Source organism: Pavona decussata, unplaced genomic scaffold (assembly GCF_977016875.1).
Source record: "Pavona decussata unplaced genomic scaffold, jaPavDecu1.1 SCAFFOLD_223, whole genome shotgun sequence".
In the NCBI taxonomy this organism is placed as follows: Eukaryota; Metazoa; Cnidaria; class Anthozoa; order Scleractinia; family Agariciidae; genus Pavona; species Pavona decussata.
This window is the reverse complement of record NW_028145628.1, coordinates 342,809-370,091: the sequence shown is the minus strand read 5'-3', so window position 1 is coordinate 370,091 and position 27,283 is coordinate 342,809. Positions and strand designations below refer to the sequence as shown.

Here is a 27,283-nt window from a genome sequence, read left to right as displayed (position 1 = left end):
TGTACCAGTCGATGATTTTAGCCTCGCAAATTTGTCAATTTGGCATCACGAGAAATCGCTTAAAAAATTGTAAATATTGAAAAATCTCCTAAATATTTAATTTTCACTCCAGATGAGTAACATACCATTCATGATGTCCATAATTATGTACTTTATCAGACTGGATGTTTTTCGTTTGGAACAAAACTGGTTTGATTTTTAAAACAAGGTCTTCGCAACATGTGGTGTCAGACACCGAAAACCCGGTTCAGGAGCGGTGAATTCAAGATCATAGCCTCACATCAAAAATAATTATCGGATCGAAGTAAAACATGTATTTCTTGCAATAGTTTACCGTGGGCTATGTTGTGAATTTTTTTGAGAATTTTGAATTTTTCGCTATTGCAAACCTCTGGTTGATATTTACAGACATCCGCTCTTAACTCTGACATTAAGATAAACTAGGCATTTCTTTGGAATGTTGGAAATAACACAAGCGAAAGACTTGTACTATTGAGAGACGGAGCAGAAAAGGATTGAAAAGCCAGAGAGTTTTAGATTGAGGTCTGAATTCAAGCTGTTGTTTGGTTGAAGTACAAGAATTATTAACCGAGAATCGGTGATAAGCGTTCTTCCAGGTTCTTCACATCTTTGTAACTGTCTTGATGAGTTTTGAGATGTAATAAAATGTGATTGTTTGAAGTGTAAATTTGTTCGTTACCGGTATATGAGATGATTTGACTCTAAAATTATGACAAAAGTCATCTGCATTAAAAGACAACATTCGAGGAATATTAAATTTGTACAAAAAGTATCTTAACTAAACGGTTCATCAGCTGATTTAATATCAGCTGGAACTTAATGTAAGAATTTTTACGGAGCACTTACATTCTTTTGATATTGGAGTTTTAGTTTAAGGCTACTCTGTTTCAAAACTGAAGATGAAAATTAAAAGCACTGAAACTTTGACGACATTAAATACGGATACGGTCACCATGTGCTGCTTTGAGTTTGTTACAAACAGGATCACTTATGTTAATGTCCAGCAAATCCAAGTGTGTCAGAGTATGGTTATTACACAACATTTCACAAATCTTATCAGCGCATTTACTGTCGAGTTTATTGTGAGACAAAAACAAGTGTGTCAGATTATTATTATTACACAACATTTCACAAATCTTATCAGCGCATTCACTGTCGAGTTTATTGTGAGACAAATTCAAGTGTGTCAGAGTATTATTATTGCACAACATTTCACAAATCTTCTCAGCGCATTCACTGTCGAGTTTATTGTCAGACAAATCCAAGTGCATCAGAGTATTATTATTACACAACCCTTCACAAATCTTATCAGCGCCTTCACTGTCGAGTTTATTGCGAGACAAACCCAAGAGTATCAGAGTATTATTATTACTCAACATTTCACAAATCTTATCAGCGCATTTACTGTCGAGTTTATTGCCAGACAAATCCAAGTGTGTCAGAGTACTATTATTACACAACCCTTCACAAATCTTATCAGCGCCTTCACTGTCGAGTTTGCCAGAAAAATTCAAGTATCTCAGAGTATTATTAATACACAACATTTCACAAATCTTATCAGCGCATTCACTGTCGAGTTTATTGCCATTCAAATACAAGCGTGTCAGAGTATTATTATTACACAACCCTTCACAAATCTTACCAGCGCATTCACTGTCGACTTCATTGCCAGACAAATTCAAGTTTGTCACAGTTGTGTTCTCAATGAGCATCTTACCAATTATATCACAAACATAACCTAAATATCTACCCCCGGCATTTACCCTTTGAAGTCTCAGAGACTTGCCGAAAGTACGTGCTAAATCTAAATGAAAATTACTACCTTCTTTTTTGCATTCCTTAATGCACTCCACTGCAACCAAAAACTTTCCTTGATGTCCGTCAATGTGAGCCGCCAAACTCTGGATAAGAGCCATTGCTTTTTCTTCGGATGCTTCTGCTAGTAAGCCGCAAGTGAACAGCAACACTTGTTTCAGGTCAGAGAAATATCTCGCGTCAGCAGCTAAATCTTCAGGACTCATTTCTTCATTCAGAAGCTGGCGACAGAGATAGAATGCAGCAAAATGTTCCTGAAAGGATTTGTGCATGAAGGCGTAATAGAGACATGGTTTTCGTCTGTTCCTTCCATGCTGAAGTGACAGGAATCCGAAAGCAGGTAAGTCATTTTCATGACTCCCAAGTTGATGTTTCTCAAAGTACATCGTCTGCTGGAAAAGACCCTTCAACGCTATGGAGCCAAGGTGTTTTAGCTGTTGTTCGTACACCTTTGTAGGATTTTGGCCGGTTTCCAGTTTTAAGTTTTTCTTTTTGATGTATCTTGTCAGGACATACTCCACTATATCCATGTATAATGTAGTTTTCTTTTCTGGAAGGATGCCATCAGAGCATTCGATAAGAAGACAGAGTAGAGCAGTGTTCAGGGGATTGGCAATCAGTTCTTCTAGGCTTTCATCTTCCTCCAGTCGGTTTGACAGGGTCTGCGCCATTTTCTCTCCCTCCTTTCCCTTGGCTTTGAAATATTTCAAGATGAAGTTACAGGCATCAGATTTCGTGAATCCCACGATCTCCAGGAGAGTGTCACAGGATTTTCTCGCCTTTATCCCAGCCTCGTGCCGAGCTGTAACCACAAGATGACATTGAGAAAAAATTGCACTTCTACCCTGAATGAGCTGCTCTACCTCTGACCATCTCTCGTTCGGCAACTCGTCCAATCCATCCAGAACTACAAGTACGGCAGATTGATGCTTTTTGATCCATTTAAAGAAATCTTTTTCATCTTCTTCATCAATATCAGTAGGGAGAATCTGTTCGCAGATGTCTTTACGAAGGTTTGAATTGGAACTGGAACACATGTCGCGGCATCTAAGCAATAGCACCATTTTAAAATTCGGAAAACAATCTCCCGCTTTAGGTTCCATTGAGGCCCAGTCGTAGGCAAGCTTGTTGCAGTAGGTAGTCTTGCCCATACCAGGATCTCCCTCAATTGAAACCTTTTTCGGATTCTTGCATCCTTCATGTGGTTGAAAGATGGCGGACATGTCGACCATTTTGTCGGTCACTGTTCCTCTCGTCTTCTCCTTGCTGACCATTCTGAGTCTGGTGAAGATATCACTAAGGCGAAAATTAAATTCGCCTTCGCACCAAGGGAAGAGTGCAAGGCACCCTTCACGGGTGTCGTACAATCCGCGTAGTTCGTCAATAAGCTCAGCAGGATCAAAATCATCTGAAAGTTAAAGGCATAATTTGTAAAATACTACATCAACTCCACTCTAGAGCCTTCATAGCTGGAGCGTGCGTGAGCAAAGCAAAGGCGCAGAGGTTGAGGAAAAAATAAAAGGACTTTTGGACAAAAAAGGACTGTTTTCAAACTCAAACTACCGCAAAAAACTGATCCCTTCAAATTGATATTTCACAATAATAATTATTTACTGTACCAAAGACAATATCAATGTTTTAAAACTATAAAAAAGTGTTTGTGTACATTAATTTGAGCGTATTTTTCATTTTAAAGAAAATACGTTCAAATCATTGTACACAAACACTTGTTTATATTTTAAAAATATTGGTAATTGATTTTCTGTGTGCAGTAAATTGAATTCAAAGCCTGCCTTGAGTCGCTGGGGACGGGGGAGTGGGGGGGGGGGGGGGGGGTTTGGCAAGTTATTATTTCCTCTACAAAAGCTATATAGGTGTATGCTGCAAAGGGTGTGGCTTCTTTTTTCTTGAAGTGGGGGGGGGGGGGGGGGCATTTTAGTGTGAAAAGGGTCTACATTACCAGTGAAAGGAAGCCTTCACTCTTAAAAAAAAATTAACATTAAATTGTTAAAAACACAATCTAATTTCAAATTTCATTGGAAAACATGGAAATAATATTTCTTTGTTGGACAAAACAGAATTGGATTATCGCCCATTTTTTATTTTAAATTTCCCGGGTGCCGCCATCTTGAATTTCATGACGTCATACGGTTGCTCAATTGTTTCACACAACAGAACTTCTGCTTACAGACAAAAGCGGCAACCGTACAACGTCATGAAATCTAAAATAGCAGCACCCAGGAAATTCAAAATCGAAAATAGGCCATAATCATATCTAATTTAGACACTATTTCCGACAATTTACCATCAATTTGCTCTCAGAGTGGAGGTCCCCTTTAAAATTACACATTTTGATCTGAAATCAGGTCAGGGTTTGGACCATCGAGCTGCACACCACCACCAAAAATTTCGTAGAGTAACCCCCCAGGTGTTTCTTTTGTACTCAGCTGACTAAAGAAATGCATCATGTGCATTAACACCATTCCAAAGAGCTCTTTGTTTTGTTTCCAATAGAAAAACCTAGCCCCTGCCCCCGAGGGGGGGGGGGGGGGGTACTCCAAAAAAAATTGGGTAGGGGTGTGCCGCCCGCTTCCCAAAACCCTTACCCTATTTATGACCAAAATCTGCAATTTTCCCTACCCTATTTATGACCTGAAGTAGCTTCTAAAACAAAAATCGAACCCAGGACTAGAGTGCAAAAATCTATACCCTATTTATTACCAAAATGGTGGCAAAATGGCTAAAAGCGATACCCTATTTATGACCAAAACAGCCGAAAAACCATACCCTTTGGCGCCGCACATACCTATATAGCCCATATAAGGGAGTACCCCCCCCCCCCCCGGGCCCCTGCCCTATTTTGCTTTCAATAGTTGTACGTCGTGAACACCAGAAAAGAGATGAACAATCCTGTTGATTCGGAATCAGCAAAAATATTGTCTAAACAAAACACTGACCCAACCTGCTAACAGAACCCCTCTAAAATTCTTAGGGAAAACCAAAAATCTTGTCAATTAACTTACTTGAAATTCCCAAAATGGCAGACGCATACCGTGTATTATGAAAATTTTGCAGGTTCTAATTTTTGCGGATTGACCTCGATGTGCAAAAATTAGTTCCAGCAGAAAAAAACCCACCAAATAAAACGGTGCAAAAATTAATTTCCTTAAGTCAAATTACAAATTCTCATACATTATCATTATCCAATTGTCATACATTATCATAACGCAATTTCCGGGATGATTTCAAGTAGCATAACGGAATATCACTATCTTTCTGACAAAAAATATTCAAGTAGTTCAATCGCAAAGGGAGGATAGGTTAAAAAATCGGCGAGGTGTACAATTGGGAATAAGTGAGGCCACTAGTGCTAAACATACACCAACGCCTCCTACATAGACACCCATAGGTGTCTTGTTTTAGGAATTTTCGGTAAGTTGATTGATGATGAAATTTGGTTTTCCCTGTGAATTTTACAGGGGGTCAGTAAGGGGTCAGCATTTATTTGAAACCCTAAAATAAATTTTCAGGCACTTTTCAGTGGGAAATCGTTGCTAACTGCCAGTGGGCATCAGATTAGTCATTACCCTTGGTCAATTTTCATCTCACGAAAAAGACATGTGGGATAAAATGAGTTGGCAACTTCATAACAGCCCACTAAGCAGCTGGACATGGATTCCCAGAGAAAGCAGCCCATTATAAAAATTTGGAGACACCTGTACGATTTTAAAATTCTTTGCCCCCAGTGGAAAGAGGGGTAGCAACCAAAAAGAAACCCAGGGTGCACTGAACTTAAATTCCTAGTACTTCCTGGCTGGGAACTTACCTTTATCCTGGTATGATTTGTCTGTCCTCTTTTTCTCCTTTGTTTTCTCCTGCTCAAGTTTGTCATCTGCGGTATCTGAGGGTGAAAATGAAAAATTAACCGTTGGGTTGTCAATTTGTAGATAGTTTTCAAGCATTACATTCTTAACAGTATCACTTGGAATCAATTCTTTGAACTAACATACCGTAACAGTTTCAATTAACTACTTTGCATATTTTTGCCTTAAGATTTAAAGTGAGTACATATGTATACAGCGCAGCCCTCATTACAGTGCAACTACTCGAACCCGGCCGCTTAGAAGAAAGTTAACCAATCACTTCTTTTTTTTTTTTTAACAAAGAATCCTGATGTTGTTGATTCAAGTACTTAAACAATACATCTGCGACAAAGTTTGAAACAACTGTGAACTTGCGGACCCGTAAGGAAACTGTCTCATTTTCTGATTGGTCAGTGTGAGTCTTTACTTTTCACTCAAATGAATCTTTTTATTTACAGACTTTTTCGAGTTTGAGGACACTTCCTTGGTTTTTGATGGTCTTATTTGCCAGACATTCAACCTAGAGTGAAGCGAGATGGAGAAATTTACAGCAACGGCTGCTGACATTCCCAACTTCTGTGAGATCGTGTGCTGGAATTGCACTGTGTAGGGCTGAGTCCGCAAATGATTGCCACAGAAATAAAAAGTAGTCGCCACTTTGTGCGAAACGTTTTGGCAGATTATAATATCAACAATTCGGCAATCAAGAGCTACAACATCAAAGTTCAAATTAAGTTCAAAGTCATGCATATGTCAACAATTGCAAAGAAACATTTTCAGTGAGAGTAGTTTGATGATTTATGTTGTGTTCAATGTTTTGAGTAACAGTCAAATGAAAGACAAAGCCAAAGTAATTATCAAAAATTATTGAATTTGGAACATAACAGTTGTGTGGAGCTTGCTTCGAACACTTCATCGCATGCTAATATTTAATTGTAAACTAGAGGTAAATAAAATTAGTCTTTTTATGCTTGAATTTGTATGTTTGTTTATACTCGCGATTTTCTTTTTACGACTTTAGAAAACCATTTAGTCAAGAACCGCGTTGTCAGGTTGCAACATCGAACCAATAATTTATTGACAGTAACCAAAACTTGGGATCGAAACTCTGCACAGTTTACAGTGAGGTGTGCATGTTCAAGTAGGGTAAAATTTATCAGCGAATGTTTTGTCTAGACACTGCAATTCTATTGGTCTATTTACCAACAACTTTCAGATCCTTTGTTTTCTGAAAACGTTGTGATTGGTTCCTTAATTTCTACCAAGTGGCCTGGTTCGAGTAGTTGGACTGTAAATAAACCATTCCTATTTGTCTGATGTTTTTTATTTACAATCAGTCTATGTCATGCATATGACTCAAATTTCCGAGAATGAAACAAACAGTAAAATTCCTCTTAATGTTATGTCTGGCATTTGAATGGAATCTTGAAGACTTTTATGGAATATTTCTGAAGAAGTCTTTTAAGTGAAAAAATACTTGGGAAACAATAATTGTGATTTTTAAAATACTTAATGCTGTAACGTAAATAAAAATTCACAGCTTTACACCATCAATAAAATAGGGAAATTTCAACAGGAATTCTGAAATCTCGCTGGCAATGTTCAAAACTGACATGTTAATTTAACAACTCCAAAATGGATTTGAACCCCTCGACCTCTGCATTACCAGTAGAGTGCTCTACATGGAGCTGGTCACTTTGTGAGATCAAATTCCAATTCAAGATCACAAGATTGAATTTATGGAATGACCAGGCGCGTAGCTAAGGTTTCAATAGGGGTGTTCGTTGAGTCCCAAATCTTGCTGAGCGCCGGAGGCGCTCTTACTAGGGGGATCCGGGGGCATGCTCGCCCGGAAATTTTTGAAAATCTAGGTTCCCAGAAACCTCATTTCCTGCATTTTGAGACCCATTTTAGGCAAATCACAACTTTACAGCATATATACTTCTTTTGGGCCGCATAATTGTTTCAACTTAAACAAGAAAGTTCAATGTACATTCCGCGCTCTGTCAAGTTCTGATAGCTATTCGATCTGCTGATAGTCATACACCAAGCTGGTAAACTGCATCATTCTCAGGTGTAGGCCTTCGAACAAATTGACTATCTCGTCAATATTGACAGGCATATCATATTTGATATGCATTAGAGCCAGGGCGGGCAGCCTACTCTCTCCAGTGGTACACCTCATGTAGTTGTTCAACCTCCTCATTGCACTTACGGAGGGGGAAGGGCAGGGGGGCTTGAGCCCCCCCAGAATTTTTGGAAGTTAAAAAACAATGTGCCAAAAAATGATAATTAAAGCAGATTAATGTGGACTGATCAATCAGTCTTGAACTCTGATGCCGCAAGTGCCTTTTCACAACCTTAAATTCGTTTATAGCAATTTAGTATTCGTGCGTTGTCGAAAGCCACACAAATATGTCCTCTCAAGAGCAAAATTTTCCTACAATCGGATTCTCACTGCTCGATTCTAAATTTAAAAAGAGAAAGAAAAATCTGTCCTTGCTTGTTTACGTCCTCCTTCAAACGTGAAATAGAAAATTTCACGTGGTAGTCCGCGTAAAAAACAAAAAAAAAAAAAGGAAAAGAAATGATGAACCAAAAAGTGACGCAGGTGCAAAGTTATTGATTTGCTTACTAAACCTACAGCTTTTTTTATGTTCTCGTTGCACCATAAACTCCCTAATCTGTCTGTTTTTTGAGGTGACGGGCCGAGGGGGGGAGGGGGGGGGGAAGGGAGAGTAGTTTTGTTTAACCATTTTGCTCAGCCCCCCTAGTTATTTTAGCCCTGCTACAGGCCTGACAAGTCAGGTGCACCCAACGGATCGTTTCGGTAAATTATCTGTTCGGAAGGCCCTTAATCCCCTACAATTTTCTAAAAATAATTTTCGCTTCGAACTTTCGTGATATGGGAAATTTAAGGCCTGGTGTTTTCGGATTGATAAAAATGTCGTTTCGGGTACCGAAAAAAGGTCAGCTAAGATTTTCGGAAAGGAAATAAGACCTAAGTTTTTTGGGAAATGGACAAAAATGCCCTCGTAATTTCGAAAAGACTCAAGATCCCCTAGAATGACCGAACAGATAAAAATATTATAGCGCAGCTTTAAATGAATCTACAGAGCTTTAAAGGCACTCCAGATAGTCTAAAATAGCGTTTCAAAGGATCTGAGAGAAAACTCCCATTGGGTGCCCCTGACAAGTGAATGGTCTCAGGCGAACTTGTACGTAATTGTGCGTGAAACTCAACAAGGCTTGAACTATTAAGTTTGAAGTGAATCTCCTTTCAGAACAATGCCGCATCCAGAGAACAAAACGTATCGCAAAGCATGCTTTTCTATGGCTTTTTCGGGCGGATGCGGTTTTACCGCAAAAATGAAACGTCATTGAAATTAATCTCCAAGGGTTCTTGACAATTTTTATTTAATTTACTGTGGATAAGACATAAGGCCTAAAGAACGGGTTTATATCTCTATTTTTCTTTCGTTGATGTATTTCGACGACAGGAACTTTATTTAAAAGTTTTTCTTCCGCCATTATTGATCTTCAAAGGGGGTTCGTTCGAACCCCTCGAACGCCCCCTCCTACGCGCCTGATGACCATCAAGTCTAAATGTTTTTCAGGCTTTCTTCCTGAAACTACTTTTAAAAGTTTCATTTGAAACTGCAATGGGTTTTCATCTTTTGGTGAAATTTGACTCTTTGCGTTACTTCCAACAAACAAAAGAATAATGAGAAGCAATTTACGTCTGCAAGAGGACCACACCTTTTCCAACGACAAAACTGACCTTGATAACAGCGAGGCCATCCTTGGAAAACATAGGGATCACATAACATATTTGCCACAAGGGAAGCTGCCATGGTACTTGCAAAAGACTTCCAGTCATCGCTTACAGACTGACTGAGACCTCTGTCACTGGCCACACCTTCCACTAACAGCCACTCCATCTTGCCATCATGGGCTGCTGCAAAAATATCTGACATAAAGAGGAAACGGGTTTACGTCATTGCTTCAACTTAACTGTACGTATTTATCCTGACCTGTCCTTAAAATAACCTTGGGGAAAGATCTGCCTGGCTTGCAGTTACTGCTTTACACTTTTGCTCAGTTCAAAACGTGGAACACTGGAGAGGGTGCGGAGAGATCAAGAAGAAAGGAAAGCCTGCAAAGCAAGTGTTTCTGTGGAGTTTTCTGCACTAAAAAGCCGATTTCTGTATTCTGGATGCATGCGAAATGAGGTAAGAGCAAACAAAAGAGGGGGAGGAAATGGGAGGAGAGACGCTTTTCCCCTCCTTCGCGTTTATCACTCTCGTCTTAATTCCGGCCGGTAAAACAGCAACGAATGCACAAATGGAAACGCTTGCTGCGCAGGCTAAGGAAAGGAGGGAGGACAACTTTGCTGAGGTGACTGATTCTCATTCGGGGACCACTTACTGTCCAGTCTGAGAATGGCAGCCTAGGTATTTTGCCGAATACTGAATGTCAAGCACCAAAAGCCAAATCCATAGAGATCATATAATGTCAAGTGTCTTCCATAAAAATAACTTAAAGCTAACTGTGAAGTGCTAAGACCTGAATAATATCAACCCTAAACCCCTCAATCCTAAATTGTTGTAGATAGTGTAAAATGCCACGTTCGGCAATGGCATTCTGTAAATAACCTTGAAGATCTGAGGATTATTTCTGACCCCCTAATTATTTGAGGTCCAATTTGGCGATCATTTGCGTCCCTGTACAAGAAACCTTCTTAAAGGGTATATTTTAGATTGTATTTCCTGCGGGTGCCTAAACTTGAACCACCAACTGCGCTATCAAGACAACTGGGAGCTGGTCATATTGTGAGTTCATAACATACCCGAGAAGGATGAATTAATGAATAATATGAGTAGAGGAAATAATATTATTATTTGAGCAGTGAATAAATGATTAAATAAAAGAAAGATCCTAACAGTTATTTATGCGACTTAAGCAGTTGCGAAAAAAAATCCTGGAAAAATTCAGGCTTGAATTTAATCTTTCATCCACAGTTCACGATATGACCAGCTCTCAGTTGGGTTGATAGCTCAGAAAAGATACTTGATGAAAGTTAAATAAAGGTGGCTTACTACAGTTTTGAGTAATAATAAATTTCTTAATGAGCGGGTGTCGCGTAAGGAATTGCACAAGTGATCAAGGAAAACAAAACAAGCAGTTTGTAATTCGTGCGCACACAAGTGAATGCAGAAGTGTGTAATACCGAAACGTTTTTCAATCATAAATTTCTCCAAATCTGGCGGACAACCTATGCTCAATTTTTGATATTTGTAAATATACAACAACATCGATCTTCAGACAATTTCTTTTAAAAATCTGTAAGACAGATTTTAAGATATTTTTCAAAATTCCCATATTTTTTGACAATTTCGTTGATATGCAAAAACCTCTCTTAGGGATTTTTTGTTTTAACTTGTGGGAACGTTATTTGGATCCAAAGTTTTAAATGATAGGTTTTTGAGTTCGGGTTGTACAGGGTGACTATTGGGTAAAACATTTTAAAAGAATTAGAGCCCAGTCCTCTGATGGCCACTCAGCCACTTGTTCTGAGCCACTTCAAGCAAGAGCATGGTAAAATAACAAACACCCATTGTCATTTATTATGGTTTTGACCTTGCATTATTTTGTTATTTGTTCTCTCACAATGAGTACCAGTGATCATATTATTTAAAGCATCTGGTGACCTCGAACTGTAGTATTAAGCCACCTTAATTTTTTTTTATTTAAACAATATTTGAACACGACATTTGCTCTAAGAGTAACTAAGTGCTCTTCGAGAGAGCTTACGTCAGATCAACTAACCCGCATAAACACACGGCAGAGATGGACTAATTTACAGGGCTAACACGAGTACAAGTTTAAAAAAAGAAAACTAAAAAGTTAAACTAAGAAAAACGAGATGAATGGGAAATAAATGACTGAACTTGTTTGAATAAACGAACATTCGAGTGAAATTGCAAATCCGGAGAACCAAACCAAACAGAAAGCATTTCAAGTCTAAGTATGTTACTATTGATTTCTGGCTCTGTTCATTCAAACCCGAGTCCTTTTAATCTGAACCTTTCTGTAGTTCACCTAGATGCCAGAAGTGGACTGGCGCAAGCGACCTCAATGCGAGGCTCAGAGTAGCATTCTGATCAACTACCAATGAATGATAACTAAACTGACTTACCTTCGCCTTCCTCGCTAAGCACATCGGCATCACAGTGTACTCGCACATGCCATTCTGCTGGGTTTTCCAAAGGAGCTTTCCATCCATCAGATGCATGTCTGATAAGCTTGCCAAAATTTCTGCTCACAGGGGTTCTAAAGTCAGGGGTTGTCAACTTGGAAGACACCAGTATGTCTCCGATTTTGATATTTTCAGAATTTAAACCGTGGCAGGTGCCCACAGAAATCACAGCCTTGGGCCGCAAGACCCTGCTAGCATTTGTAACATCAGGTAAAGCACCACCTGGAACTACAGAGTGTTTTGAGCATTTTATCAACGCAATCTTAAGCTTCTCCTGGTCACCACTACCCATCGCTCCAAAGTAGACTGGACCAATGTCTTTGTGGTAAGTCTTGAAAGGTTGGTCGAGATAGAAATAACAGCTTAAAAACTCACAGTCCTCCACAGTCACTAAAAGAACATCTATCGGGAGTTGAACTTTGCTCCAAGCTATGGAAGTTTTAGGAAGATCGCTCGTCTTGGGAAACTTAAAACAGAGTTGTGGTGGCTTGCCATTGCAATCATCAGAGCTGCCTTCTTTATTTTCTTTAATTTTAGTTCCTAGAAGAGAAAAAAAAAGAGAACAGCAAAGATCAATATTGAAGAAAAACAAACTACAGGTTTAGACTTATAGATGGCTTGGGCTTTCAATTAAAGCTAACTGGCAATACTGGCTGTTTTTAGATTAAGAATAATTATTATTCCAAAAACAGCAACTTCAACAAATATATTTTTAATTGGTCAAAAAAAGATGTTTTACCAGTACATTATTGGAAGAAAGTGCTCCGCACTTTTACTAAATTTGCAAAAAAGCTTTTTAGTAAAAAAAAGCTGCCTTTTACCAACATTATCATATAATTCTTGTAAAAGGGCACGTTTTTAACTGGTGAATGCACGCATGCGTAATGAACGAGTTATAGCGATGGTGGGGTTTTCACTTGGTTGGTGGGTTGTTAACTTTCAAGCATGCACAGGGAATGAGTGATCGTAATGTAGTGGAATTTCACTCTGGCACTGGTCGAAATTAGAGAAGTTTGCCTTTTCCGAAAAGAAAAAAAACCTCTTGGAAACGGTGATTCGAAAGCGGAACTTCTAAGGGATGCTCGACAGTTTCAACAGTGGAAATCAAGCATTAACGGCGAAAAACATTTTGTTCCATTTGTGGTTTTATTAGCCCAATGAGCGGGCGTATCTCAAATCAAATTTTAATCCACGGAGTTCCTTGGTAATGTTTCAGTGTTTCTAGGAAGACAACACACAAATAGCTACAGGTTTGATAGTGAATTTGTACTAAAATACTTTTTTCATAGACCGATTTTTCGTATTCTGAACGCTGTTTTTGCAAAATGTTTGAAAAGCGTGCTTGGATAAGTTTGCTTCAAAATTGACTTCAAATCGCTTGCAAGTCGCCTCGCGGCTAAAACTATACGCTTTTGCTCCTTAGGCCTATAAAAATTGTAATAAATTTTTTATTTAGGAAAGCTTTATGTGTGTTTTTTTATTTTTATTGATGAAATGTGACAACTGGGCGTAATGTGAACAAACACGTCCTCACAGCCAGCGGATAAAATTCGCCCTATGTCATGCTGTTAACATCCAAAGGTTATGCAAATCTCAGATTATTTTCTAGTTACTGAAAGAAACACATCCTTAATTTATCAGGTGCCTGTACCCAAAGTGTTTATTTTGATATGCATGAGTGAAATAAAAACAGCCTAATATATTTTTTGCATGGGGCCAAAAGGAATGGTTCGCCTCTTTTATTTCCCAGGTATTAAGCAATCTCTCCCCTCCATGACACCTGATTTTTTTGGAGCACAATCTCTGCTGAATGTTTCATGCATTTATGTATCTAACACAAGAAAGATTGGTGTTTCATCTGATTTCCAAACACTGAGAAGTAGGGAGAAAAAACGAGGCACATGCAGCTGAGTTTTTTTTAACCAACTTTGAAGTATCTGGCAGTCACATGAAACACCACCCTTTCTCAAGTCTTTGATATTGCTTCCTAAACCATTAATGATTCTTGGAGAAATTCAAAGCAAAAGTTCACCAATATTTTATAATAATAATAATAATAATAATAATAATAATAATAATAATAATAATAATAATAATTAATTAGATTACATTTGTAAACCTTTTTTTCCCTCATGAATCATTAATGAGTTCGAGAAGTAATAGTAAGATCAAACACGAGGAAGAGTGTTTGCTCCGATTTCCAAACACGGAGAAGTAGGTTGGAAAAACGAGGCGCAGCCGAGTTTTTTTTTTTTAACCAACTTCAAGGTGTTTAGAAATAGGAGAAAACACTCTTTCGAGTGTTTGATATAGCTTCTCAAACTATTGATAATTCTTGGAGAAATGCGAAGCAAAAGTTCACAAAATTTTATGATAATTACCATCACATTTCCAAACCTCCTTCACGGTAGTGATTTCCTTTGTTTTCTCTTCATGAGTTATTAATGAGTTTTAGAAGGACATTTTAAGAATCATTTATCCACAGGTTTCATAGTAAAGCTACCTTTTGGCTGCTCACTGGTGTTTCCTGTTTCAAAACTTCCAACTTGTTTGTAGTCATCTCTATTTTCACCTGGGGAAAATATTAATATTTCATTACTTCTTAGTCCACTTTCAAGAGCTCCATTGGCCATTGGATTGAAAACACATCCTATTTTTCTCTAAGCACAACCTCTGATGATTGTTTCATGAACAGAATCGTTGATTCAGGTTTCATATTTCTGTAAACCTACCATGATACTCAGCAGACGTCACAGTTTCAAGCTGCTCCCTGCTCACTTGTTTGCGGTCATCTCCAATTTTAGCTGCCAAAAAAAACATTTTTATTACTCCTAAGTCCACTTTCAAGAGCTCTGTTGACCATCACAATTTAAAACATGCAACACATGTATTTTTTCTCTGCTGAATGTTTCATAGTCAAAATCATTGATCCAATTGCTCACTGGTGTTTCCTGTTTCACCACTTTTCACTGGTTTGTGGTCAAATATCTATTCTGATTTACATGCTTTTCAAAATGCTCAGTGTAATTGCAGCCATCTTATAATCAGAAGGTCTTAAGGAGACAGAGGGAAAAGGTCTTGTATTAAGTTCATTTAGATGCAAGACTGATTTGCACTGGTGCAAGTTTCATGATTCTTTTGCATTCATGGAAACCAGCATTTCTACATGATTGGTCAGGTTTATGTAAGTGACAGCTGCTAAAAATATTTCCTCAACTTAGAGGGTGATTTTAACTGATTTAAAAAATTGTGAAGCTGAAGCAAGGGTTTCAAGTTCTAATCAGTTCTTTTGAGTTCCAATAACATTGTCAAGTGTAGCATGAATTGAATCAAAATCCCAAGTGTGGTACATGACAGATAAATTTAGTGCACAGTGAATTCAGATAAATTTGATTTTCACAAGACCGCTGTTTGTTTTTTTCTACGAGTAAATTATGGGCTGTTGATTGTTTCCTGTCAAAGGGATGAAAGTTATAGCTAGAGTTGTCGCAAGCTCACAATTTCAATTAACTGCACTGAAAGTTATTAGAGGTAAAGAGCAAGCTACAACTCCTCACACATTTGCCTTGTTTTGAAACATCCTACTTTACTCTTCATGTTTAGCTTACATGTGTGTTGAAACAATATTGTTTTTAAAATTTCTTCTTTATTTAGAGAGACAGGAGACAGTGATCTACTTGTGGGTGAAAACTAAATCTAAAAAACTTTTTAATCAAACTGTTTAACTGATAATTACGTATAATTATCTAACTTAAAACTTTTTGCCTTGACATCAGGAGTTCCAAACACTCGAGACAATGAAAGCATGACGCCACACTTCATATGATTCTGGGTGTTAAAAATCCCCTCTGAAGCACTCTCCCTGTGATGTTCTTTTCATTTTTTTCGTCAGAAATTAATCAGCGGATTCTTAATTGATCAACAACAGTGGTTAACAGACATAGTAGCGCAGTATTATGGCACATGTATGGATGGATTTTGGTATCAGCCCGTCCTTAATTAAACGGGTGTGTAAATGTCAATTGAATTGACAGTAGACAAATCTGATTAGCTGGCATTGTTTGATACATGTATCTTCCTCTACCTGGTTTGGGTCGAAGGCTGACATAGTGATGCTCGTGCAGGTGTCCAAGTACAAGCTGGCTGCTGCTGGCAACATCACATTCTGGGCGGATAGTTAAGTCATGTGACAGACTGCTGATCACATGGATGCATGTTTTGAAGCAGTTTGCTACGGCATGGAGAATGATGTGGTCACCCCATGTACCATCAGTTGCCATGTTTCTCAAGTAATCAGCCCAAGACAGATGTCCATCTACAAAGTTAAACAGTTCTGTCCCGTCTTGCTGCAAGAGAAGAAAATAATAATAGAAATATTAAAGTATGTTGGCTACTTCATCCTGGCAACTATCAACTGGAGGGCCGCGCTTTTCACTGAATTATATACACCAACTGTTGCTCTAGAAAAATTTAGCATTGGATGGCACAATAGCCACAAAATTATTCAGTAAGTTAAATGCTTTGTTAGCACTTGGTGACAGGACAATGATTATCATTATCCGCAACAAACCAATAGCGAAACAGGAATAAACTGTTCCTGACCATAATTTAATTAATTCAATTAGTTTTGCATTCAGTTTTTATTAAATAACTGGAGCATTGGATACAATGCAATTTCAGACTTCTGCTTGTTTTTAAGCGCCCAATTGTGATATCAGCCCTTGAGTTGTACTGACTGTCCAAGAGATAACAACCATTTTAGAACTGGAAAAAAACTGAAAATTTTCTCGCAAAATGAAATCTGCGTGAATGTGGCAATAAATATCTTGATCAAGGTTTTTTTGAGCAAGTGACACAGGCATACTAATTAACAAACAAAAAAGAAAATCCAAATTCTCCTAACAGGAATGAAGCGCAAATATGACCTTCTGATTCATAATTAATGGATGTCACACCACTTCATTAAAGGAAACTAAATGTGGCAGCTAAGGCCACTAAACTACATTCATGTGACACACATTCTGCATATGCTAGGATTTGAATGTGATGTTATGTTTATGTGATGAATTCATTATAGAGGGTTTTTTTCTCAGTCAGCTGCTTTATTAATAATAATTATTATTATTGACATAAGCAAAAAAGAAGACTCCAAGTTCTCCCATTTATTGCTTTGTACAACTGTATTAAGGTTACCGTATACCTTTAGAGGTGTCTTGCGTCCAAGCGATGTAGCGCGTCCGGTTTAAACTGTAGATACCTAAACCCCTATGTCAAATTAAAGCTTATAGACTGAGTTGGCTATCAAACTATACCAAGAATTTTGAAATAAGATGAATTGTCAAATTTTACACAACCTCTAAATGCGAGTGTCTGAATCACCTTTTGAAAGCTACAAGTCAAAGTGAATTTTGTTTTATGCTAATTTAATTTCCTCCTCAGTTTCCGCACCCAAAGCGCTAAAAAAACGCGTCTGCATTTTACCATATTCAATTGCAGTGGTGAGCTGTAAGAACCCAGGGGCCCCTGCAAAATGGAGTGGCCGCCTTTCACATGCCCTGGCCATGTGGGCACCACTGACCCGCAATTGCCTAGATTTTAACTTGGCCTAAATTACATTTAGTTACATTTACAGGACATTTTTGATAAAGGATTTAAAAAAATGTGGAGTTATTGTACAAAATTCGCTCTCAGAGAAAAAATATTGCGAAAGAAAAAATTTGCAGGCACTTTTTTGTTGTTCATATGTTAAACTAGCTACTTTCCAAATTTTTAAAGGCAAAGGAACAAATTCCCTTTGAGTTTTAGCTCTTTCAAGTGTCCCCTTCAAGTGAGAAAATTGATTTGAGAAAATAGTGCTTGAAATTCGACAATCCAATTTATTTCAAAATTCTTCATATAGTTTAATACTGCTCACTCTATAAGCTTTAATTTGATATAGGGGTTTAGGTATCTACAGTTTAAACCAGACGCGCTACATTGCTTGGACGTGAGACACCTCTAAAAGTATACGGTAACCTTAAACAAAAGCAAACTCATTTGTAACCTGACATTACCAATAGTAACTTACCAGTGTAGGGTTGTCCTTTAGGAATTGGACTATGTGTTGCCTCAATGCTCCATGAGAGATTTGGATTTCTTTTACCAGATCCAGTTGCTCTGATAATGCATAGAACATGCAATTACCAGATCCCTCATTATCAGAAATTCTGAAGCCTTTGTCTGAAGCAATTTTCTTCATCTCCTCTGGAAGGTTTGTTAAGCTGATGATCTTGCCTGCATGTTGCATTTGCTTAAGATCACCAAAACTTTGTTTAGCTGTCATAACCAAAACTGTCAATGAAAAGGAATGAAAACAAGGATAATGAATGAGTTACAGGCATCAAATCAATTGTCATGTTTTAGTTCATTCAGCTCAACACCACCAATAACAAAAACCAGCAACACTGAAGTAAATTACTTCTTCAAACATTCTGTATACAGATGCTCCCATAAATAGCTACAAAACTAGTTAAGGTGAGGACATGTGAAATAATTTAAAACAAACAAAATGTATAAAAAAAAAATGGAATTATGAACTAATTATTAGTCATACTATCTATTTAGAAATTCTATAAAAATGTTGTATCAGCAGGGTTAATTTTGTTAAGTATTTGATTAGAAGGGACCAAATTTAACCAATAGCCAGGACCACATGGTAGATTTGCTCTCGCCCTTCTGTATACAGTGTAAAAATAGCCGGGATGAAGTATATAATAGGCAAGTAATGGTCCCTGTGTCCCTGCTCTAACAAAAACCCTGAATTCAGTCATCTTCATATTGTAGACTTATTGTAGAATATCAAGGAGAATGCATACAGTTGATATATAATTAATTCTATTTCTTGCAAGGCACATGCAGCTGAGTTTTTTTTTTTTTTTTTCAACCACCACTCGTTCTTTAAGTCTGATATAGGTTCTGAAACCATTAACGATTCTTGGATAAATTCAAGGCAAAAGTTTGCCAAATGTTATATTTAACAATAACTATTATTAAGATCACATTTCCAAACCTCCTTTGTTTTCCCCTCGTGAATTATCAATGAGTTTTCAGAGAAGGACACTTTAAGAATCATTTATCCAGAGGTTTCATACTAAAGCTACCTTGATGATCAGCTGTTGATGCCTTTAATAAATTCTCTGACTGCTCACTGGTGTTTCCTGTTTTCCCACTTTCCACTTGTTTGAGGTCATCTCTAATTCCAACTGCAAAAAAAAAATTCCATTTACTTGTAAGTCCACTTGAAATCAAAAGGTCCATTTACCATCACAATTAAAAACACAGATAGTTTTTCTCTCTGCTGATTGTTTCATGGAAAGAATAAATTATTGATCCAGAGGATTCAAATTGCTGTAAACTGCCTGCGGTACATGCTGCATTTATAACTTAATTATTTGTCTAGTTTTTTTTTTTGTTTCAATGCTTTGTCTTGTGCTGTGTTAGGGCTCCATTTAAACTAGCTCTGCTAAATTGGATGCCCCTGGATAAATATTGAATTAAATAAATAAATAAACCTGCCTTGATGCTGCACTGCCAATGTCTTCAAAAACATCTCTGACTGCTCGCTGGTGTTTCCTGGTTCACAACTTTCAACTTGTTTGTGATAATCTTCAATTTCAGCTGTGGAAAAAAAATTCATTACTCCTAAGTCCACTCTCAAGAGCTCCATTGACCATCAAGATTGCAAAGATGCAATTTTGTCTCTGTTGAACATTTCATGGCTAAAATCATAGCTTGTGAACTTGGGTTGAGGGCCCCAGACTGCGCTCGGCTTGCTGATCTTGCTCTTCTTGTATGCACCACTTTGGGAGCCTGTTCAGGCTACCAAAATAATCGATCCAGAGGTTTTTTAAAAATTCTATAAGTCTACCTTAACGATCAGCTGTCAATGCCCTTAATTTATCAGATGCTTATACCCACAAATGTTTACTATGATATGTCAGGAGTGAAATAAAAATGGCACGGCCTGTAGTAAAAATATTGTGATTGTTTTAACTCTTTTATTTCCCAGCTTTTAAGCAAGGTCTCCTTTTCATCTATTTTTTTTTTTTTGGAGCACAATCTCTGCTGAATGTTTCATGCATCCGTAATCTAACACAAAAAAGAGCAGTCTGGTGATTCATCTGATTTCCAAACACTGAAAAGTGGGAGAAAAAACAAGGCACATGCAGCTGTTTCCAACTTTCCCCTTATGAATTATCCATGGATTTGAGATTGAAGAACATTTTCAGAATCATTTATCCAGGGGTTTCATAGTAAACCTACCTTGATGATCAACTGTCAATGTCTTCAATAAAACCTCTGACTGCAGACTGGTGTTAATTCCTGTTTCACCAGTTTCCACTTGTTTGGGGTCATCTCCAGTTTCAGCTGGGGAAAAATAAAATTTTCATTACTTCTAAGTCCACTTTCAAGAGCTCTATTGGCCATTAAAATTGAAAACAGATCCTATTTTTCTCTAAGCACAACCTCTGCCGATTGTTTCACGTACATTGTTTCATTGATCCAGCTTTAAAATTTCTGTGAACTTACCTTGATGTTTAGCTGTCAATGTCAACAGAGTCCCAAGCTGCTTGCTGGTGTCCACTTGTGTACAGTCATGTCTAATTTTATCTGCTGAGAAACATTTTCATTACTTCTAAGTCCTTTTTCAAGAGCTCTGTTGACCATCACAATTGAAAACATTTTCAGTGCTGAATGTTTCATAGCCAAAATCATTGATTCAGGTTTCAAATTTCTGTCAACCTATCATGATGCTCAGCTGTCGACGTCTTTAAAAAAGTGTCCAAATGCTCACTGGTGTTTCCTTTTTCACCACTTTTTTTTGATTTGTGGTTATCTCCAATTTGATCTGAGGAAAAAATTTTCATTATATACTCTTATAAGTCCCACTTTCAAGAGCAAAAGTCCTGACAGTTGTGAAAGGAAACCTCAAGGACAGGTGTACATGCCCTTGAGGATGGTGGAACCGCATGCACACATACCAGACAAGTGCTTAAGTATCCATGGCAATCCAGTGCAGGGCAAAAAACTTCCGCTCGTCCACCCATCCGAGACGAGTACTCTCGTATCTCGGACGAGTGGATTTCCAAAAGCACTTGTCCTACAATACGAGTAGAGTTTGCCTAAAAAAAAGATGTTCTTTTCTACTGAGGTCTCAGTTCCCAAGTATTTTGGAATTTAATGTAAACTAGCCTGAGTTTCGCGAAGTTTGGTTTCTTTTCTTGTCTTGAAGCCCTAGTGCTACTTTCTGGGCGGCCCTATGGTTACAGAAACCACTGACCAGCATTTTTGTGAGTTTAACTTCACCTAAACTACATTTGTCCACATATTTGATCATGAGACAAGAAATATTAATTTGTACCTTTTATCTCTGTAATCCTATTGTCCTCTTTCTTCCACTCCTTTAATAACTCTTGGTAGTGCTCCTCAATGTCAGGATCCATGTCTTCAGTCTTGAGCTGATCAATAGTGGCTCCATAATTCGACTTTTCACCTCCAAGTTCTACCAGTGCATTACTGATTTCCACCCAATAGGAGCTAAACGTTTGATCATCTACAAAAGCCTGGTTGCCAAGACTGTACACCTCGTTTTTGTAACACAGTACCCTTGCAATGTTTGCTTCAATGCTGTTATCTTCAGCAGGTGGAAGACTATTCCAGCCGCAGGTGGGAGGACTCAAGCCACATGTGTTCTTCAACAGCAATACCAAGAGTGTGATGTCAAAATTTGCTGATGATAGAGATGAAGATAGAGTGGGGTACAGCTTCCCCCATTGTGTTAGATTTAGAATTCGTTTTTTTTGAAGAGAGCGTAGTGTAGGATGCACTGGAGGATGTATCAAAACTTTATGTAGACCTGCTTGGGGGTGAATTCTGTCAAACGCATCCCTCAAGGCCTGGGTCCCCACATCCACCAGAAGACGGCATAGGCGGGCATAATTAGTTGTCCCCTTGGTGGATGCAAATGGTGGTGAAGCAGAAGCCATGAAATGATAACTAGATCTGCAAACCTATGAAAATATATGCTTTGGTTATCTAACTATCATTTTGAAAAACATGGCGGGCTCTTGTTTCTACTAAACTGTGATTATAGTGTCAAGAATTAAGACAGCAGAATCCCTCTATTTTACAGAGAACTGCTCGAATATTTTCAAGAACTGCGTAGCAGCTACGAAGATCCATTGAAATGCAAATTTATTTTGTGGAACAACAAGGAGATTAATATTGAAAACAAATCGGTCTTTCGGAAGGTCTGGTGCGATAAGAATGTTTTTTTTTTTTATACAAGACTTAATGAACAGTCAAGGTAACTATCTTTCACCAGAAGAATTCAATGAGAAATATAACATCAAGGTTAACTTTCTGCAGTATTCCCAAATTACTTCGGCCATTCCCGCTTATCTCAAAAGCTACGCATCAGTTCATACGGATCTTGGGTACCGGAACTCAGTTTGTGAAAACCTCAATTTCCAACTATCTAATGATGTTACTCGAAAATTAAAGAAAATGTTCTGCAAGCAACGTTTTAACCTCAATTTCCAACTATCTAATGATGTTACTCTGAACTTAAAGAAAATGTTCTGCAAGCAGTTTTAAAAACTTTTTGTAGAGAAAATTAAATACAGAAGCAACTGCGATTAAATCATGGCGGAAACACTCTCCTGAAGTTTCTGGCAATTGGGTACACTGCATCTAAAACAACCATAAAACCAATGGAGATAATAAGCTAAGACAATTTTATTTCAAATTCCTGCACAGGATACTAGTTACTAATAAGGAAATCAAATACTTTGGGATAACTGATTGTGTGAAGTGTGTTATGTGAGGCGAGAACAACTCTATTGAACATGCATTCCTTGAATGTCAATCCCTCCAAAAATTATGTGATGAATCCCTTCAATGGTTTAATAACTTACACCCAACTAATGTCAGTCTTACCCCGCTACAGGTTTTTCTCAATTTACCAACCCCAACCACCTGCAGCCTTTCTAATAAACAAACAAAGGATTTGCGTCTTCTTCTGTTATATGCAAAGCAGTACCATTATGCGTGCAAAACAATGCAAAAAAAAGTAGACACCTCTGAATTTATATCCAAACTCATTATTCAGTTTAAAATAGACAAATAGCTTGACGTGACTACGTCACCCTCCCCCTAGCTTTTACACATGTAGGCATGGCAAGAAAGGATCATTATCTGATATCTATGTTGTAACGCTTTTTCTACGTGCACAATAGCTTAATTTGTAACTTATGTTATAACATGTTCAGTTTGTTCAATAAATTAACTACTTACTATCAAAAAAAATAAAATAAAATAAAAAATATGCTTTGGTTAATATTAGGGAAGAAGCCAATTTTAGTCTGAATTATTACTTTTATTAGCCACTGCCCCAGGCAGCAAAGGTAATTAACTCCTAGTAAAGAAAGTGTCTCAACTTTGAATCCCTTAATTTGTAACCAGAATAATCACACTAAAAAAATACACAATTTAAGTCAGTCTGTTCAATCTACCCATGAAGTCTTGGTTCACAACAGCTTGCCTAGCTAGTTATGTGGCACTAACTTTTTTGTTAATTTCACCCAAAAATGAGATGTACAGGAGTAGTTACCATATTAAATAATAATTAATAGACACATGACCGTTGTATTTTAGTATAAATCTACTAGCATTCTATCACCAATGCATTTCTCTAATTGGCTACACTACTTACTATCTTTTCTGTTGTAGATAGCAGACTGAGTAGCGTGTGGCATGACCTGTATCATCATTCAATAAAAACATGAACCTGTCTTGTGTTTAAGTTTTAAACGACTAGCAGATTTTTACTAAAACAATTAGATTATTCGCTCTCAATTTCTATGTGTGATAGTTGATGACTATCATGCAATAGAAATTTCAAATTCATAAATTATCTTATTGTTAAATATTACATAAACACATGGTCTGAGATTATAATTTAGAGATCATTGGAACACATACACCATGGTCTTCACTAATGTCTTTATAGACATAAAGTTCCCTTGAAATTACTCGTACAACAAAAAGCAATAATTAGATAAGTACTTCCAAAATGTCTGAAATAATCTATCCATGATCTAACAAGTTATGGGGTGAAAATGGAAGCAAGCAGAAAATAAAAATCAAATTTAAAAATTCTGCTCATTGTCATTATGATTATGTCATAGCACCCTCACTTCCTTTTAATGATTAAGTTCACTAGCAAAGACTGTCAACAAATTTGTGATTACCTACGTCTAAGGAGGACAAAAGTGAGATGGTAGATCCACAGAATGAACAGCCACTGGAACAACAACGAGAAAAAAGACTGATTTGAGACTCAGTTTGGCCAGAATTGATGTTCATTAATAAAAAATGGAATGAAGTTAAGTCTAGAAATGAACAAATCAACTTATTTTTGTTAGGTACCATGGGGCATTTGGAAGGGCTTGTTTGTCCTGGTCGTGAGAAGCCTGCAAGCAAGCTTAGGCTTAAGCTCTCTATTAGAGTCAGCCGTGAAAGTATTATAGTGTAAGCAGCAAGCAAAGTGATCGGCAAGAGAATTGGGGCTTCTTGTGGCTCACCTGATAGACAGCTTGCTCGCAGGCTAGGCCATGAGACATTTGCCGGTTTGTTTTCAAAACAATCCTAATACACAGGATCAGAACAGATGGGCACTGCTGGAATGAACTGTTTCGTTATCTCTTCAATTTAGGAGTTCCGCTTTGTATATCATAATTTTTAAATTAGCATGCAGCTTCGGTTGAAAGAAAACAATTTGCTCACGTACAAAAACGATATTCTCCAAAAACATAAAGGCTTTCTGCGGTTTTCTCACAGTGATTAAAATTTAACTATAAAGCCTAAAAAATACACGTAACATGCTCACTAGTTAATTAAGTGACTGGTTGTCAGTCATGACTCTTTGTTTTTTTTTTTTTTAATTTTTATTTTAACTTCTTTTATTGTCGAAGTTTGCCTTAAGAGGAAAAAAAACTCATTGAGAGGGCTCACTTCGAAATAACATTGAATTGAAAATTTACATTAAATAATAATTAGTCAGAGTGGCAGCAAAACAAACAAAAAGCAGCATTAAGCAATGCTAACAGGTGGAAAATACACATCTAGGTACTTTTATAAAATCTCTTCGATTCAGATATGAGATATAAAAGACTGGACATGATTATTTGTTCAGGCTTAGCCTTCTTTTTGACTTCTGATGTCTTCAACAGCTAAAGGCTGTTTCCAAACACCAAAGCCATTTTTTGGAACATTTTTCAGGGCGATTTATGCTTGAAACTCCTGAACTAAAAAGCAAATATTGCAAGGAGCATTAAAAATATTATTTTGATGTAGGAAGAAAATAAAAGCATCCGAACTAGCAATCAGAAGGTCTTAGTTTCTACTCCTGATAGGAGCACTCGGATTTTTTTCCGAGTATGCCTGTGTCATTTACTAATTCATACACGATTCTCATTTATTCACCAGGCTTAACATATTCCATCACATACATTTCATTGCACATGTGCCACATATTGCCATTCCAATCCTAGCAGTATGCAGGATGTTTGTCCCATAAACCTAGTTTAATGGCCTTAGCTCTCACAAGTAGCTCAGGGGTAGAGCATCCAAACTAGTAATCGGATACTCTTGGGTTCGACTCCTGATAGGAGCAGTCAGATTTTTTTCCGAGTATGCCTGTGTCATAAATACTGATTAATACACGATTCTCAGATCAGTGTAGTTCACAATCATCAAACTAGCCCGAGACTTTAAGGCTTATACTTAAACTCAATGATCTAATCGAATTTCAGATACCCTCTTTTATTTATCAGTAGTCACACAAACTGTTACCTCCCTGTTTCTGTGAATATTTCAAATTTACATCTTCTCTTCGTTCCCATTCAAAGAGGCAATCATGTAACAGAAATCTTTATGTAGCCTCGGTTAATACCACCCAATATGGCTTACGCTCCCTAACAATCACTGGTCCTCACCATTGGAATTCCTTGCCTACATGTATAACCAATACAAGTTCTCTTAGAATATTCTGTAAAACCCTTAAGACCTCTATACTTAATTATTATATTCTAATTAATTACCTGCTTTGCCACATGAAGAAATAACTTTTATAAAAAATATATTCTTAATTCTGTCTGTAATTGTATCTTGTTTCTGGGGTCATCCACTAGATAATAGCCCTTCTATTTGGATGATCCCAACTCGCTCTCTATTTTGTTGTTATAATTTTACTTTCCTTAGTTGAACTCTGTTTTAGTTGCCTATGTAAATTCAACCTATGTCATGTAAAACTGAGCCGAGCAAAATAAATCATCTTGTCTTGTCTTGTCTTACACGCACTGAAAATCACCTGAAGTGAGCTCAGGTGGCTTGCCGTTGTTCTTAAAATAAGCACAAAATAATTGCGTCCAAAGAAGCGACTACGCAGAACTGCCAACCCCCAAAACATGCAGATCTGAGACTGATTTTGAAAAAAAGCCCAGAAAAACCTGGAGATTGGGATATCAAACCTGGAGATTTCCAAAATATGCGCTAAATGGAATGAAAATGGATATATTTTTTGTTGTTTCAGGTATTGCTTTACCTTATTTGTGCTCCCTTTTCTTCGAAGTAGAAGGCTGAGGTCCTGAAGTCTCCGAGTCAGTTTTTGTTTACCTCTTTACCTCTCAGCGCGAGCGGTATTATTGAAAACAAAGCACTCGAAAGCGAAAACTGAAGCACCCTAAAACTCGAAAACGAAACACTCTAGGTCGAAAACGAAGCACTCGAGCTCTTTGTCGAAAATGAAGCACCCTAAAACTCGAAAACGAAACACTCTAGGTCGAAAACGAAGTACTTAGGTCGAAAACGAAACACTCAGTTTTTAAGGCCGACTTAGAGTTTTGTTTTGTTTTATTCAGGGTCGAAATTTAGTCAGGAATAAAGCGCGATAACGGATAGAGTGCTGCGCAAAACTATTCAACTGCGAGGTGTTGAAAATGAATTTCCGCAGCCCAGACTGAATTAAAAGTAAACACTTCAAAGTTGCATTTCCTGTTTTCCATGTGAATAAAGCATGTCAAGCTTTACCTTTTGTTCTGCCTTTTGTTGATATTTTTCTTCTGTAAAAGCTTTTTAGTTCTTTAAGCAATCTATCTATCTAATCAACATTTTTTCGCCTATGTTGAAGTGATTCAGACAGTTCAGAGTGATTCTAATTGATTAGAAAATAGGGTGCTTCGTTTTCGACCTAGACTGCTTCGTTTTCGACCTAAGTGTTTCGTTT

General features: G+C 37.5%; 1 protein-coding gene across 1 annotated transcript; it reads right to left on the bottom strand.

Moving 5' to 3' along the window:
* Positions 1-426: 426 nt before the first annotated feature.
* On the bottom strand, positions 427-26,769 carry LOC146458996 (uncharacterized). The gene is made up of 15 exons (XM_085089726.1): positions 26,603-26,769; positions 24,249-24,301; positions 21,359-22,007; positions 20,527-20,610; positions 20,260-20,364; positions 19,513-19,614; positions 19,098-19,199; positions 18,026-18,288; positions 16,043-16,304; positions 14,691-14,762; positions 14,462-14,530; positions 11,899-12,498; positions 9,481-9,669; positions 5,663-5,737; positions 427-3,244 (listed from the first exon to the last, which is right to left on the bottom strand). The coding sequence occupies exons 3-15, from the start codon at positions 21,981-21,983 to the stop codon at positions 954-956; spliced, it is 4,839 nt and encodes a 1,612-aa protein (XP_084945852.1). The 5' UTR covers positions 21,984-22,007; positions 24,249-24,301; positions 26,603-26,769; the 3' UTR covers positions 427-953.
* Positions 26,770-27,283: the final 514 nt, after the last annotated feature.